At 36.9% G+C, this 12,433-nt stretch overlaps 2 protein-coding genes and 1 long non-coding RNA gene across 3 annotated transcripts; 2 read left to right on the top strand and 1 right to left on the bottom strand.

Moving 5' to 3' along the window:
* The first annotated feature begins 1,076 nt into the window (after window positions 1-1,076).
* Window positions 1,077-3,962, top strand: LOC6583354 (COMM domain-containing protein 4). The gene is made up of 4 exons (XM_002008988.4): window positions 1,077-1,183; window positions 2,754-2,894; window positions 2,951-3,182; window positions 3,544-3,962. Exons 1-4 carry the CDS (start codon window positions 1,181-1,183, stop codon window positions 3,762-3,764), a joined length of 597 nt encoding a protein of 198 aa, XP_002009024.2. The 5' UTR covers window positions 1,077-1,180; the 3' UTR covers window positions 3,765-3,962.
* On the bottom strand, window positions 1,180-1,950 carry LOC6583355 (leucokinin). Its single transcript, XM_002008989.4, has one exon. The coding sequence runs from the start codon at window positions 1,853-1,855 to the stop codon at window positions 1,337-1,339; it is 519 nt and encodes a 172-aa protein (XP_002009025.1). The 5' UTR covers window positions 1,856-1,950; the 3' UTR covers window positions 1,180-1,336.
* Window positions 3,963-11,494: 7,532 nt separating the features above from the next.
* Window positions 11,495-12,037, top strand: LOC122757525. The gene is made up of 2 exons (XR_006357585.1): window positions 11,495-11,582; window positions 11,651-12,037. It is a non-coding gene; the product is annotated as an uncharacterized LOC122757525 (long non-coding RNA).
* The last annotated feature ends 396 nt before the right edge of the window (window positions 12,038-12,433 follow it).

The raw sequence follows: 12,433 nt of genomic DNA, 5'->3' as shown, positions 1-12,433 counted from the left end.
AGTAATAACAATCCCAAGTCTTCCTATTGATCAGCAATAATTCAATCAATAAGGAAAACAGTTAAATATATATGTTTGTTTATTTAGCATTTATAGAGATTAGGTCTTGTTATGAAAGGCGCCCACCTAATCATAATAATTTACCTGTAATCAGCACTTTATGTCAAAGAAAATCCCCATGCTTTCACAACAGCAGCTACTCAGGTTGGCACTCACATCTTGCATCTCGCATTTTGACATTTGCGCAGTCTAATTAAATCAGCAAAAAAAATCAAATGAAAAAGGGGAAAGAAAAACGTATATGTTGTAACTAATTTATTTGTAGTTTTATTATATTTTTTTTCGATTATCAGTTGGTTTAATGATTTTTTGAAATTCAGATTTGTGGCAAGGCATACGCGAGATTAGTTAACATTTGTTTTGAGCGTGTTCCCAGAGCCAAAGGCTTGTGCTCTGAACCTCAGAACCCACGCGAGATAATTTAACGCACATGCAATGTGAGTGACAGTTGCAGTTCATCTCATCAAGTCGCTCCTCTAGGTACGTTCATAGTATGTGGGTATTAATAGACAAGGTTTATGGGTTGTTGTGTCGTGTCGACGACCAAAGCACCTTCAATCCGTTTTGGACTCTGTCTATCATCATTTGAAGGCATCCTTATCGCAAACGCCACTGTGCACTTAAGCGAAATATAAATAATTGCATTTATTTTTAGATCGAATATTTTAAGACAACAATTAATCAGAAATCAAATAGGCGTGTTTGAGCTTGATGAGGAAGATTTTATTTAAAGATTACAACGGATTGAGTCGAGTAGTTAAACTAATAAACATATATGTATGCTTGTATCTTTTGTATATGAATACTTCAGCAGGATTAATCGAAATAAAATCATAGAAATAATTTTAACAGAGAAATAGGGTGAGATTAGATCATTTCAAAATCGTATATGAAATGTTCTTCGAAATGCATTTTGATTGCAAGCTATTTAAAGATTTGAAATAAAGCGCCACAATGTATATCGATATATCGTATAGAAACAAGGCTGCAAGCTGTGTGGCCGGCACATGAGCTGCAACTCTGTAAATCGATACATTTGAGGCGGTCGTCGATAGCTGTGCATTGTTTCTCATAAGAGTAAACAAAAATCCTGAACAATAAATAAAACAAGTGCACAAGGATGGTGAGTAACCTCTCTCAGCGATATTTTTATTGTTATTGTTGTTAAATATTTAGAACTAGTGCAGTAATTAATTGATAGAGTGACATTTCATACATATTTGGAACGAAGTTGTAGATGGGCGAACAATTAGCTGATTACAAGAAATCTTTATAATTAATATAAATTGTGTTCCATGCCTGCGCCGGCAACGGCATCTGCCAATGACAGCGTCGATGCTTGGTCTGGTGAGCGCTTGCCGCCCCAGGAGTGGAAGCGCTGCTTCTTGCCGAGAACCACCGAATTGCGTTTGTCATCCCTCTGGACCTTGAGGCGACAGCGCTCGATGACCGCATCCCTGATGATGGAGGCAAACTCCAGGTCATTGAACTGTGCCATTAGCAGCTTGAAGAAGGCCCAAATCTCGCCACGCTGCGATGTTGGTGGTGGCGCATATTGATCGAATAGCCAGGTGTCGGAGGTGCCGGGGCCATCATCTGGAGCCAGGCGTCGTGAGTTGTAGGCATCGCACACATCCTCGAAGCTGAGTATGGCCTGCAGTATGAAGCGACGATACTTGCCCAGCTGCAGCTCGCAGGTGCTCAGCTCCAGATCCGTGGCCGTGTGTGTGGGCAGAGCATAAAGCGGGCTACAAGTGCCGAGGAGCAGCAGCAGCAGGCGCCAGGTGGACAACATGCTTGGATTCAATGTGCTCGATGGCTAATCCGTCTGCAAGCGAAGCGCGTATGTGTTCGCAGATTGGCAAGATGAGCAACTGTGCGCTGGATGGCCACTTTCACTGGCTTTATATAGCAGTCAGGCAGCCCATCAGCAGCAGCGATGTAGTCCTGCCCCACTCCTCACAGACGGGCGACTGCGAACTTTGAAGTTCATAAAATAATTATAAAACGTTTCTCGTTTACATTTCTAAACCGTTACACACGGCTAAAGAGCGAGTCCTAATAAGCAGATGGCTTGGAGCGGGGGAAGGCACGCGTACTTCGTTCAGCAACAAGTGTCATAAATTTACGGCGTGCTTTTAAGCTGCTAACGGCTGCTCATTTGTTTTTTACTTTTAATGTAACTCTCCCACGCTGCAAATTTATTAATTCCGGCCATAGATAAACGTGACATCCACTTGAAGCCGAGGCGCCACTCGCAGTGGCCTTTATATGCACAAGCTGCTCATTAGCTTGCGGGCAGCCAGTAGCGCACGCCAGCTACCCCTGTACCCCGCCCATCTGTCCGTCCCTGCTGCAAATTGTGCACCCCTTTGTCGGCAGCCTTGTCAGGCAGTTGTACAAATTGCTCGCTGATTAGCAGGCAAGCGTATGAAATTAATCATATGCAAATACGAGTGTGCGCTACACTCTACGCATTTCATTCTCTCTCAACACTCGCAGTCTCACTTCGTCCTTCTTGCTTATTGTGGCCGCCTGGTCTTTAATTTACTTGAGACATGACGAATGTTGCGTAGGCGTGAAGTAAGGGCAAACAAGTAGCTAGTTGTGAGGGTTGTGCCTAGTCCTTTTCTTTTTAAGGCCCTCAAACATATCTACATATATGATATGTAATAATTTTCCCTTGCCTATAGAAATTTCGCTTTTGTGGCGATGGCGATTGTCCTGATTGGGTTCTGGCCGAAATCATATCGACGCTTTCGAATCTGAGCGTCGACAATGTGGAGCAACTGGCGCAGCTGGTGGCCAAGCGCATCTGCGGTGAGCCCTTCGAAGTAAGTAGCTTAGAAATATCTATATAAATCACATTTAATTCTACATTTTCTTATAGGAAGCGGCAATCCGATCTCTAACGTCGACTGCCTCAAATGATGGCAAAACTGCTGTGGCCTGTGTGCACTACATGCTCACCAATGCGGCGCGCTACAGTTGCACAGAGGCCATCTTCAATGAGGAAATACAGCAGCTAGGTCTGCCCAAGGATCATGCAAAGGCCATGTCTAGCGTGCTGCAAGCAAATGCGATGGCTATACGGCAACAACTTATAGATAAGGCATTTAGAAGTAGGTATTTACATACATGAGCATTGCATGTAAAATCTGTGATAAGATAGGTCATCTATCCTAAATGTAAACTGTATATGATTTTTTTAAATCTGTGATAAATCATATATGATTATTATCTATTCGTGATCATCTATTTCGTGATCCTTGCATGATTTGATTACCAATATTTCATCAGATCACAGTAAATCATATATGATTGAGCACTAATATATCATAGTATGGATAGCCGATGATTTGCATTATGACATCATTATACCATGTTGCTTTTATATATCATCCAACTTTATATACATATATATTTAAATGTTTTTCATCTGGTATATGGTATTAATCCCTATGTATTTCCCTGCTCTTTCAGTTAACGAGCTGCAAAGCATACGAAATGTTACTTCACCTGGCGAAACACCTCCAAACTGTGCCACCTTGGAATTGAAAATCTCGCAGGAACTGGTCGACGGGTTGCCTAAGGATACCACGCACATTGTTAATATAGAGTGCGCACAATTGGGTGCACTGCTCGACGAAATGAAATTGGCTCGTGATATTATGCTTAAATACGAGAGTAAAGAAAGCGGATAGAAATAAGTAGCATGAGTAAAGTAAAATGGGAAATACTTTAAACTGTGTCGCAGTTGTCTATTGCAACAGTCTGCACAATTTCGCATTAACCTCGCTGGTAATTATTTGTTGTGCAAATCATATCTAGCAGTTGTAACTAATTAAGGAAAATTATTGTTTAAGCAGATGCGTAAATAATAAAATAACCTAAGTATCGTACTTTTTGTTCTTTTTTTCAGATTTTATTGACAAGTGTAAGTTAATTATTTGAACTAAGTTGTTTTTACGTGTATATTTCCGTTTTATATATACCTTATATAAAATTGAAATTTTAAAAATTATTTCATATAAAACATCGAATTCTTATTTTGTTTCTCAACCAATACAATTTTCGAAATTAAAATGGTTGCTATATATGCTACGTGTGGTTTGTGTCTTGGCTAGCGCTGCCAACCATTTTGCTGTTATGTTAACATGGTGAAAATATGTTAAAAGGGCATCGATTCTGTACAGTAAATGGAATAGGGAAAATTTTGTATTAAAAATTAATTTATATAACTACATAAATAAATATTTAAAAAATATCAAACTATTATTAATTAATTTTTAAACTAGAAAACTTAAGGCAAATTTTTAAACTAAACTTCAAGATTTCAACAATTCAAAATTCTCTTTTTATAATGTAAATAATTTTAAATACATTTATTAATTAATATAATTCAAAATAATTTGATTTTAATAATTTTGTATTCATCATTGTTATCTTTTTATTTTATTTTGTTTTATTGAATTTTATGTTAAATTGTTCTTTATAATTGCCTTATGTGTTAGATATATAAACTAATGTATTCTCACGGAATGTATATACATTACATACACATATGTATAATTAAATTAGGATTCTGTATTTATTTTCAGATTTGCAATTCACTAATTTGGCGTGTCGCTGCCTTATCGCCTACTCCCTTATAAATTACACTCGTAAATGTCACCAAAAATCAACCACAATTTGAGCCCTTTTGCCCCTTTTGTCTGACCAGGCTGCCACGCCTCCCCTTCATCGTAAACTGTGTCAAATTTAATCAACTGGCGCGGAGCAACCTGCGCCGTAGAATTCTCAAACTGCCTTCGCCCAATTATTAATTATAATAACGTAACGTGCGGCGTGAATAAAGTGAAATTTGTTAATAAAACGAAAGATGGGCAAAAAGTGAACCCTTTTACCCCCAAAAATTTAACCTTTATTTTTCTTCTTCTACATCTACTTTTACTCGCACGTTGCTCCATTTTGCCACTGGCTCGACCTTATCATCCGGTTTTCCACGGCAATTACCGGCGCATCCGCCGGACAGGGCGGGTTATTAAAATTATCTGCAGTAGCTAAAAAGAGAAGTAAAATGTGAGTAAAACTGAAAGAAATTTCAATTAAAACAACGCCAACAGGAATAAATTAATATTGCTTTTTTATTTTTTATTTTACTCTCATTTTTTTTTTTTACTGCTTCCAATTCTAATTATGAGCAGCTGCGCAAGCATCAAATGTCGCACTCAGCATTTGAATTGTTGATTTTTTCCAGCTTCTTCTTCTCTAATTATATTATATATATGTGCGTGTATATATATTTATTTTTTTCAATTAAACTTGACCATGTCAAAGCGCGAAAAAAGTCGCGAAGTTCTTGACATTTGAATTCCCTAAGATTCGCTGCATTGCAGGGGTATATTCATTTCATTCTAAAAGTATGTATGCATATATGTGTGTACGTTCGTACGTATGTATATTATGTACGTATGTAAGACGCTGTTTTTATATATCCTGCTATCTGACTACAAACACTTAATATGTATAAATACAAATAAAATATAAAATAAAAAACATCAAATCTGTTGCCCAATTGACTTACGAGCTCTTCTAAGTTCGTTTCAAGTCAGCGATATATCTTCAATCTTATCTTAAATTTTATTTAAATTAAAGCTAAGCTTTTCCAGTTATGCAAACATTTGATCTATAAATTTTAAGCAAGGACTTACAATTCTTCTATGAGTGGTCTATAGGATATCTTCTAGTCGGATACTTCTGACTAAGGCATTCATACTTGTCGCCATTTCACTTTGATTGCGGCGCAGTGCTTATTTCTTTAGCTCAAATTTTTCTCTTGACTGCCACATGTTGCCGACACTTGCAGCAGTTGCTTGCTGCCCACTCCTCCTCCATCTCTCTCTATCACTCTCTCTCTCTCTCACACTTTGATTTATGATATGCCTGGGCAACTTGCAGCACTGTCACCTGGACGCCTTAATTAAATTTCAGCTGGAGCACTTCCAATGAACTATCATCCTGCTAGGCGAGTGTTTCCCATAGGTAAATAAGTGCACCAATTACTGGGGCAACTATTTGCCAAAGTTGTCGATATTTGCGAAAAGTGATATCTAAACATTGGCTGGGCTGTCTTTGAATGGGCGTCATGTAAATGTAAATAGCCCAGCAATATAAACAAATTGGGCACGTAACTCTCGTTCGGGTGTTACAAGTGGGCTTACGTAACCAGAATTTGTCTGATGACTGTGATATACAGTGGGCGGAGCAAAGAGATTTTCTAATTAATTAATATTAAATCATTTAGAAATATGGCATTTCTCCACCAATAAATACGATTATATTTAAATAAATATAAATTAAAATTCAATAAAATAAATTAAACAAGTACAATTAAAAAAAAAATATATTACAAACATATTATTAAATTTTTCTTCTGATATGCTTAAAAAAAAATTAAACAGATATATAAATATACATATATAGAGATTAATTTATCAAAATTATTGCTTTTATAGCAAAACTTATTGCAAAAATTTATATATTCTATATTACTTCATATCTTAAAAAAATCTATTATTTTCCTGAATGAAAATATAAAATGTTTTTAAATGTTATTTATTTTTTATTTATTTATTTTTTTATTTTTTTATATGCGTATCACCAAGAAAGCGTTAAAGCGCAATTTTTGTATTTTGCAAAAAAATTCTATGAGTTTCTATATTTATATATATAAAGAAATAAAAGATTATATTCCCATTGAATTCGAAGTAAAAGTATCATATTTTACTATCATTAAATAAATGATCTCTTACAAACACGTTTTTTACTTTTCAAGTGTAAGTTGTCTTCCTCTTTGAGCACCCTCGTGGAGCATTCAAGGCGAGTGAGTTACATACGTCATAGCCCCATCCCTTGAGAAATTTTAATCAGGCGCTGGTAACGCCTAAACATGTGTACCCTTCATCTATCTGTCTCTCACACCCTCTTTCTCTCTCTCTCTCTCTCTCTCTGTCTCTCTCGCTCGCTGCTTTAACTGGAAATGCTGTCACATTACGCGGCTGTTACCATATCTTTACAACTGTATCTACAGATCGTCCTCCACGCACTTATATGACAAAGCACAAAACTTAAAAACCTTATGCATGTGATTTGAGGTTGACTCGCCGAGGGGTGGACACCCAGCACAAGTGTCAGCCTACTTATACCCTGTAAATTTACAGAATGAGTGGAGAGACTGAAGGAACCATAATTCGTTTCATATGATTTATGAATAATATATATATATTTAAATATGTATAAATTAATATATCTCTAAAAGAATCTATAATAAAATTTGAAAACACGAAATTTAGGGAACTCTCTATATTATTTATATGTAAAAAAAAAAACTTAGATTCAAAATAGATTATAATAATACTGAAGTAAACTGAAGTATAATGAAGTATATTTCCATAGTTGGTAAAGCAGTTGTAAAAGTAAAATCCATTTATAGGGTATCTATTAGTTGGGCAGCCCAAGCAGATAGTTGTTACTTGTGTTAGCCTGCTGTTTTGGTAAGGGTTTATTTATATTTTTCTGCTCTTTCGGGCTGAGTGAGCCGCTTGACGGGGTGTTCGGTGGTGGGCTTCCTGGTTGTTTTGTTGCTAGTACTTCCGTTACGGTTTTTACTTTAGCCACGATGCCACCCCCGGTGGGTGGGCCACTTTAGTCACCCCTCAGGCCTTTGTTTGGTGCGCCCGACACAATTCTGACTTTTTCAATTTGACTTTTGTGCAGGGCCACTGCCAATGCAGTGAGTGCTGCGGATGTTTTCCCCCTCATGAGTAATAATGAAATAAACGTTTCGCTAAATGCCTGCGTATTTGGCATGAGGCAACGAAGCCTGTGCCAGGAGCTGGGGCCGGGGCTGCGAATCGTTTAATTTGATGAGCTTTTCTGGATTTGTGGGGGCAAGAGAAATCTGAGAGATAAATGCATATATTGCTATAGTCTAGCGATAATTCTTCTTTTATTTTTAAAGCCAACTAAGTCTATTTTAGAATACAAAAATTGTAAATTATTATAATTTAATATTTGTTGTTTTATTAATTGGTTAGCAATATTATAATAAAGTACTATTAGCTACAAACAATTTCAGCTTAGACTTAATGAGCAAATCTTTAAGCCCTCTCTGGGCGTTATTTCATTTGGTAGTGAATTGATCGAATATCTTTGATATTGTCTATGAAGGCACTCGCAAATTGGAATTCGGAATTCTGTTGTTGCTTATACTTTGGGATTCATGTGAGCCACCTAAAGCTGCAACATTCCCTCAAAGGAGCCTTTGTGCATAAGAGAGAATGTACGTCCAGAGGGACTTATCTGATTGGCTGTCGGATTTTTACTGAAACTCTCAGCCGCAGTTCATTTAATTAGTCATCTTGATGGCTACCCTCTTTGAGTTTTTAGTAGTGTCGAGTCCAGTATATGAGGCACACCAATTAGCTTCATTCCTGTTTCGGGTATTCGTCTCAGATATTTTTTGATTATATTATTTATCGAGCATTATTTGGGTATGTATATGCTTGTACTTCTCCTGTATGACTTACACAGATTAAACAAGTAAGAAGGCTCCAGTCGAAACGGCTCGACTAGGAGATACCCTGAACCCTCTAAGCTGATACTCTAGTTATTCTGCACTTCTTTTATGCACACATACATACACATGCATCCACACGCACGCATAAGCCTGCACTCTGCTAACTGCGCAGTAAGCAGCGACTGCGCTTGGGCTGCGCAGCAGTGTGGGCAATATTATGAGAATTTATTTGTTGGATAATTTCTTTTGTAGACATATGATCCTAATGAAACTTTCTGAGCGTAATCATATGGTAAATATGTGTATACATTCCAAAGCACAAGTCTCTAGTACTTGAAATGCGTTTTTTACAAATTGGGGGTGAAGGGGGCATGGTATCCAAAATGTGAAAATAACAAAATCTTTTTATCGATTAACTTTATATACAACACGAATTTGAAGACTCCAGGTCTAAAAGTGTTCAAATTAGGCTGAAAAAACAATGTCGATTTTTCGATTATTCTCGATAAAAAAGTTATCGGATGAGTTATCGAAAAAATAAAGCAAACTTGTACTGCCTATGGTATACACGAGTATGCATGCCAAATTTCAGCTCTCTAGCTCTTATATCTTCTGAGATCCTTTTGCTCATACGGACGGACGGACGGACGGACGGACGGAGGGACGGACGGACGGACGGACGGACGGACGGACAGACGGACAGGGCTATATCGACTCAGCTCGTCGTCCTGATCAAGAATATATATACTTTATGGGGTCTGCGGTGATTCCTTCTGCCTGTTACATACTTTTCACAAAACCATTATACCCTGATTTCCCATTTTCAATGGGTTCAGGGTATAAAAAGCTCTCGCTGTGCTCAACTATTCAAATGTTTACTATAATTGGAGAAAGGCTCGTTATGATATATCATTATTTATAACTCGGACCAATAGTATATATCCAATATATATATATAAGACCAAGTCTCATACGACTTCTTATAGATAAATTAAAATCTAGCTCTGTTTTATAGCGGACTTTAAAGTCTCTCACTGGCCAGCTTAATATTAATATTAACTTCCTCTGCTGGATGCTGCAAACACCTGAGCAGAGAAATTGTATGCTTCACCGTTGCTGTTGCCGTTGCCGTTGCCTTTGCGTTTGCCACGCGGCTATGTTGATCGACTGCTTCGCATTAATCAGCGCATAAATTTAACGCATTATTATTTATGTGCCTGCTCTCAGCGTAGTTGTTGTTGTTGTTGTTGTTGTTGTTATTGCTACGGATTTCATTTCGAAATAGAAATTGTTTTACAAATGTCACGCCCCGTTGCTGGGCGCGGGAGGTGGAGCAACAACAAAATAAATGGCGCTAAAATGATTCAATTACGCGACAGCCCCAACTCCTACTCCAACTCCTGCCCCAGCCCCAACAAGCGAAAAAATGAAACGGAAACAGGTGGCAGCTCAGGCGACAAATTTTTTAGAATTGAAGCCGGGCATGGGTAAAATTTGTAGACGTGTTTATTGGCGGCGCCCGCAGCTGCGTTCCGCACGCAAAGCCCAAGCCCAAGGAGAAGTCGAAATATAATAAGCGAAAATAAGATTTTAATTGCCACTTTATGGGTTCCGCTGAATGCCATTTTAATGCCAAGCGCAACACCTGCGAATCCCTACCCCAATTTCGGGGCAGAGGCACCTCCGCGTAAATGTCGAGCACATTGGACTGCACTAATTGCTGTGTACTCATCCGATTTCCCATTGCCAATTGCCAATTACCAATTGTCGATTTTCGATTGGATGCGAGCGCCTTGATCAGATTTGCATCCTGCTCCGGGCAGCAGGAGTGGACGTCCAGCTTCAGCTCGGTGTCAGCTTTCAATGTTTGCTATTGCGCATTTGCTGGACCTCTTACTTATCCAAGGCGCGCTAAATGCGCTATTTCCACTTACCCACTCAGCAGCTCTTCCGCTTCCCCTTCCACTTTCTCATCCTCTTCACGCTTCAGTGAGCGCAGGCTGAGCGAATTTTTAAGTGGGTTCGCCATGGTCTGTGGGTCCAGTTGGGTTATCCACGCTATTTCACTTTATTTAATGTTGTTTTTCTTGTCATCGCGAGTAAATCAATGTTGTTGTCTTAATTTATGATTTCATTACTTAAATTGTCTGCAAATAAGTGTGAGATATCCCCATAATACTATTTCGCAATTATAAGTACGGAAGGAGAAGGAAGACAGCGATTAGGTAAAGAGTGGTAAATTATATAATATACAGAATATATAATATATAATATAGAACATAGAATATAGAATGTGAAATATAGAATATAAAATATATAGAATATAGAATATAGAATATAGAATATAGCATATAGCATATAGAATATAGAATATAGAATATAGAATATAGAATATAGAATATAGAATATAGAATATAGAATATAGAATATAGAATATAGAATACAGAATATAGAATATAGAATATAGAATATAGAATATAGAATATAGAATATAGAATATAGAATATAGAATATAGAATATAGAATATAGAATATAGAATATAGAATATAGAATATAGAATATAGAATATAGAATATAGAATATAGAATATAGAATATAGAATATAGAATATAGAATATAGAATATAGAATATAGAATATAGAATATAGAATATAGAATATAGAATATAGAATATAGAATATAGAATATAGAATATAGAATATAGAATATAGAATATAGAATATAGAATATAGAATATAGAATATAGAATATAGAATATAGAATATAGAATATATAATATATAATATAGAATATAGAATATAGAATATATTACAATGTTATGGGATTATTATTATTTACATTTGATTGTTTATAGATTTAAGTTAACTTTGATATTGTTTTCAATAGTTGTTTCATTAAAATTGTATGTCTGTGTGGGAGGACCTTTTTTCAGTTTGAAATGTAAGTGAATTTTTCAAATCCCGACTGAGACTATGATTCCATTATTAACGGGTCTGTGTTTACTCTAGACTAATGATGAGTATTAGCAGTATAAGCTGAAAATTGAGTTTTACAGAGCTCGGCTTTATCAAAATTGTTTGCGATAGTCCAGCAAATCATCGCAATCAGTAGCTGATTGCGATGTGTATGAAGCTTTAACGTTTTGGTTGTGGAATTCCAGTGCCGAGGGCGTGTTGTGGACCATGTGGACGGTGCTCATCTGGATATTCGAAATGCTGCTTTACCTGCTGTGGATTATACCCAGAGAGATTTTGCGGTCCCTGCAGTAAGTCCTTTTTAGATCCAGCTCGGCTCAGCTGACTGGCCCCAAATAACCGCTGCAATTTTTAGCTGGGCTATTGTAAATATTAAGCCAATGGACTTTTAATAAATCTCAAGCAATAGACAAATAAAAACTGACCTGAAAGTCTTATTGGATTTAGCTTAGCGCTAAGTGTATGGTAGTATGCGATTTTATATATGTATAATACATATATATTCGTCAAAAGTCTCAAGTCTCTCTCCATCTTAATGATATTATTTGCGAAACAGCTCAATACCTGAACCTTAACTAAAATCAATCGTAAAATAGTAATAAATATTTATTGTTGCTGTTATTGTTGTTGTGCCCTGGTAACACATGTAAAGATTGTAAAAATGAATTTTTATTGTTGACCATGGCAGGGCACGGCAGTGCCAATGCCCGTGCCCGTGCCCGTGTTCTGATACGCCCCTCAAATTTTAAAATCAGGAATTGACGATTATGCAAAAATCCACAATACACCTTTATGGCTGAGTCGGATTTGTGGGCA

The sequence above is a fragment of the Drosophila mojavensis genome, unplaced genomic scaffold (genome assembly GCF_018153725.1).
Source record: "Drosophila mojavensis isolate 15081-1352.22 unplaced genomic scaffold, ASM1815372v1 contig_74, whole genome shotgun sequence".
In the NCBI taxonomy this organism is placed as follows: Eukaryota; Metazoa; Arthropoda; class Insecta; order Diptera; family Drosophilidae; genus Drosophila; species Drosophila mojavensis.
This window is presented reverse-complemented; position numbering and strand designations above follow the sequence as displayed.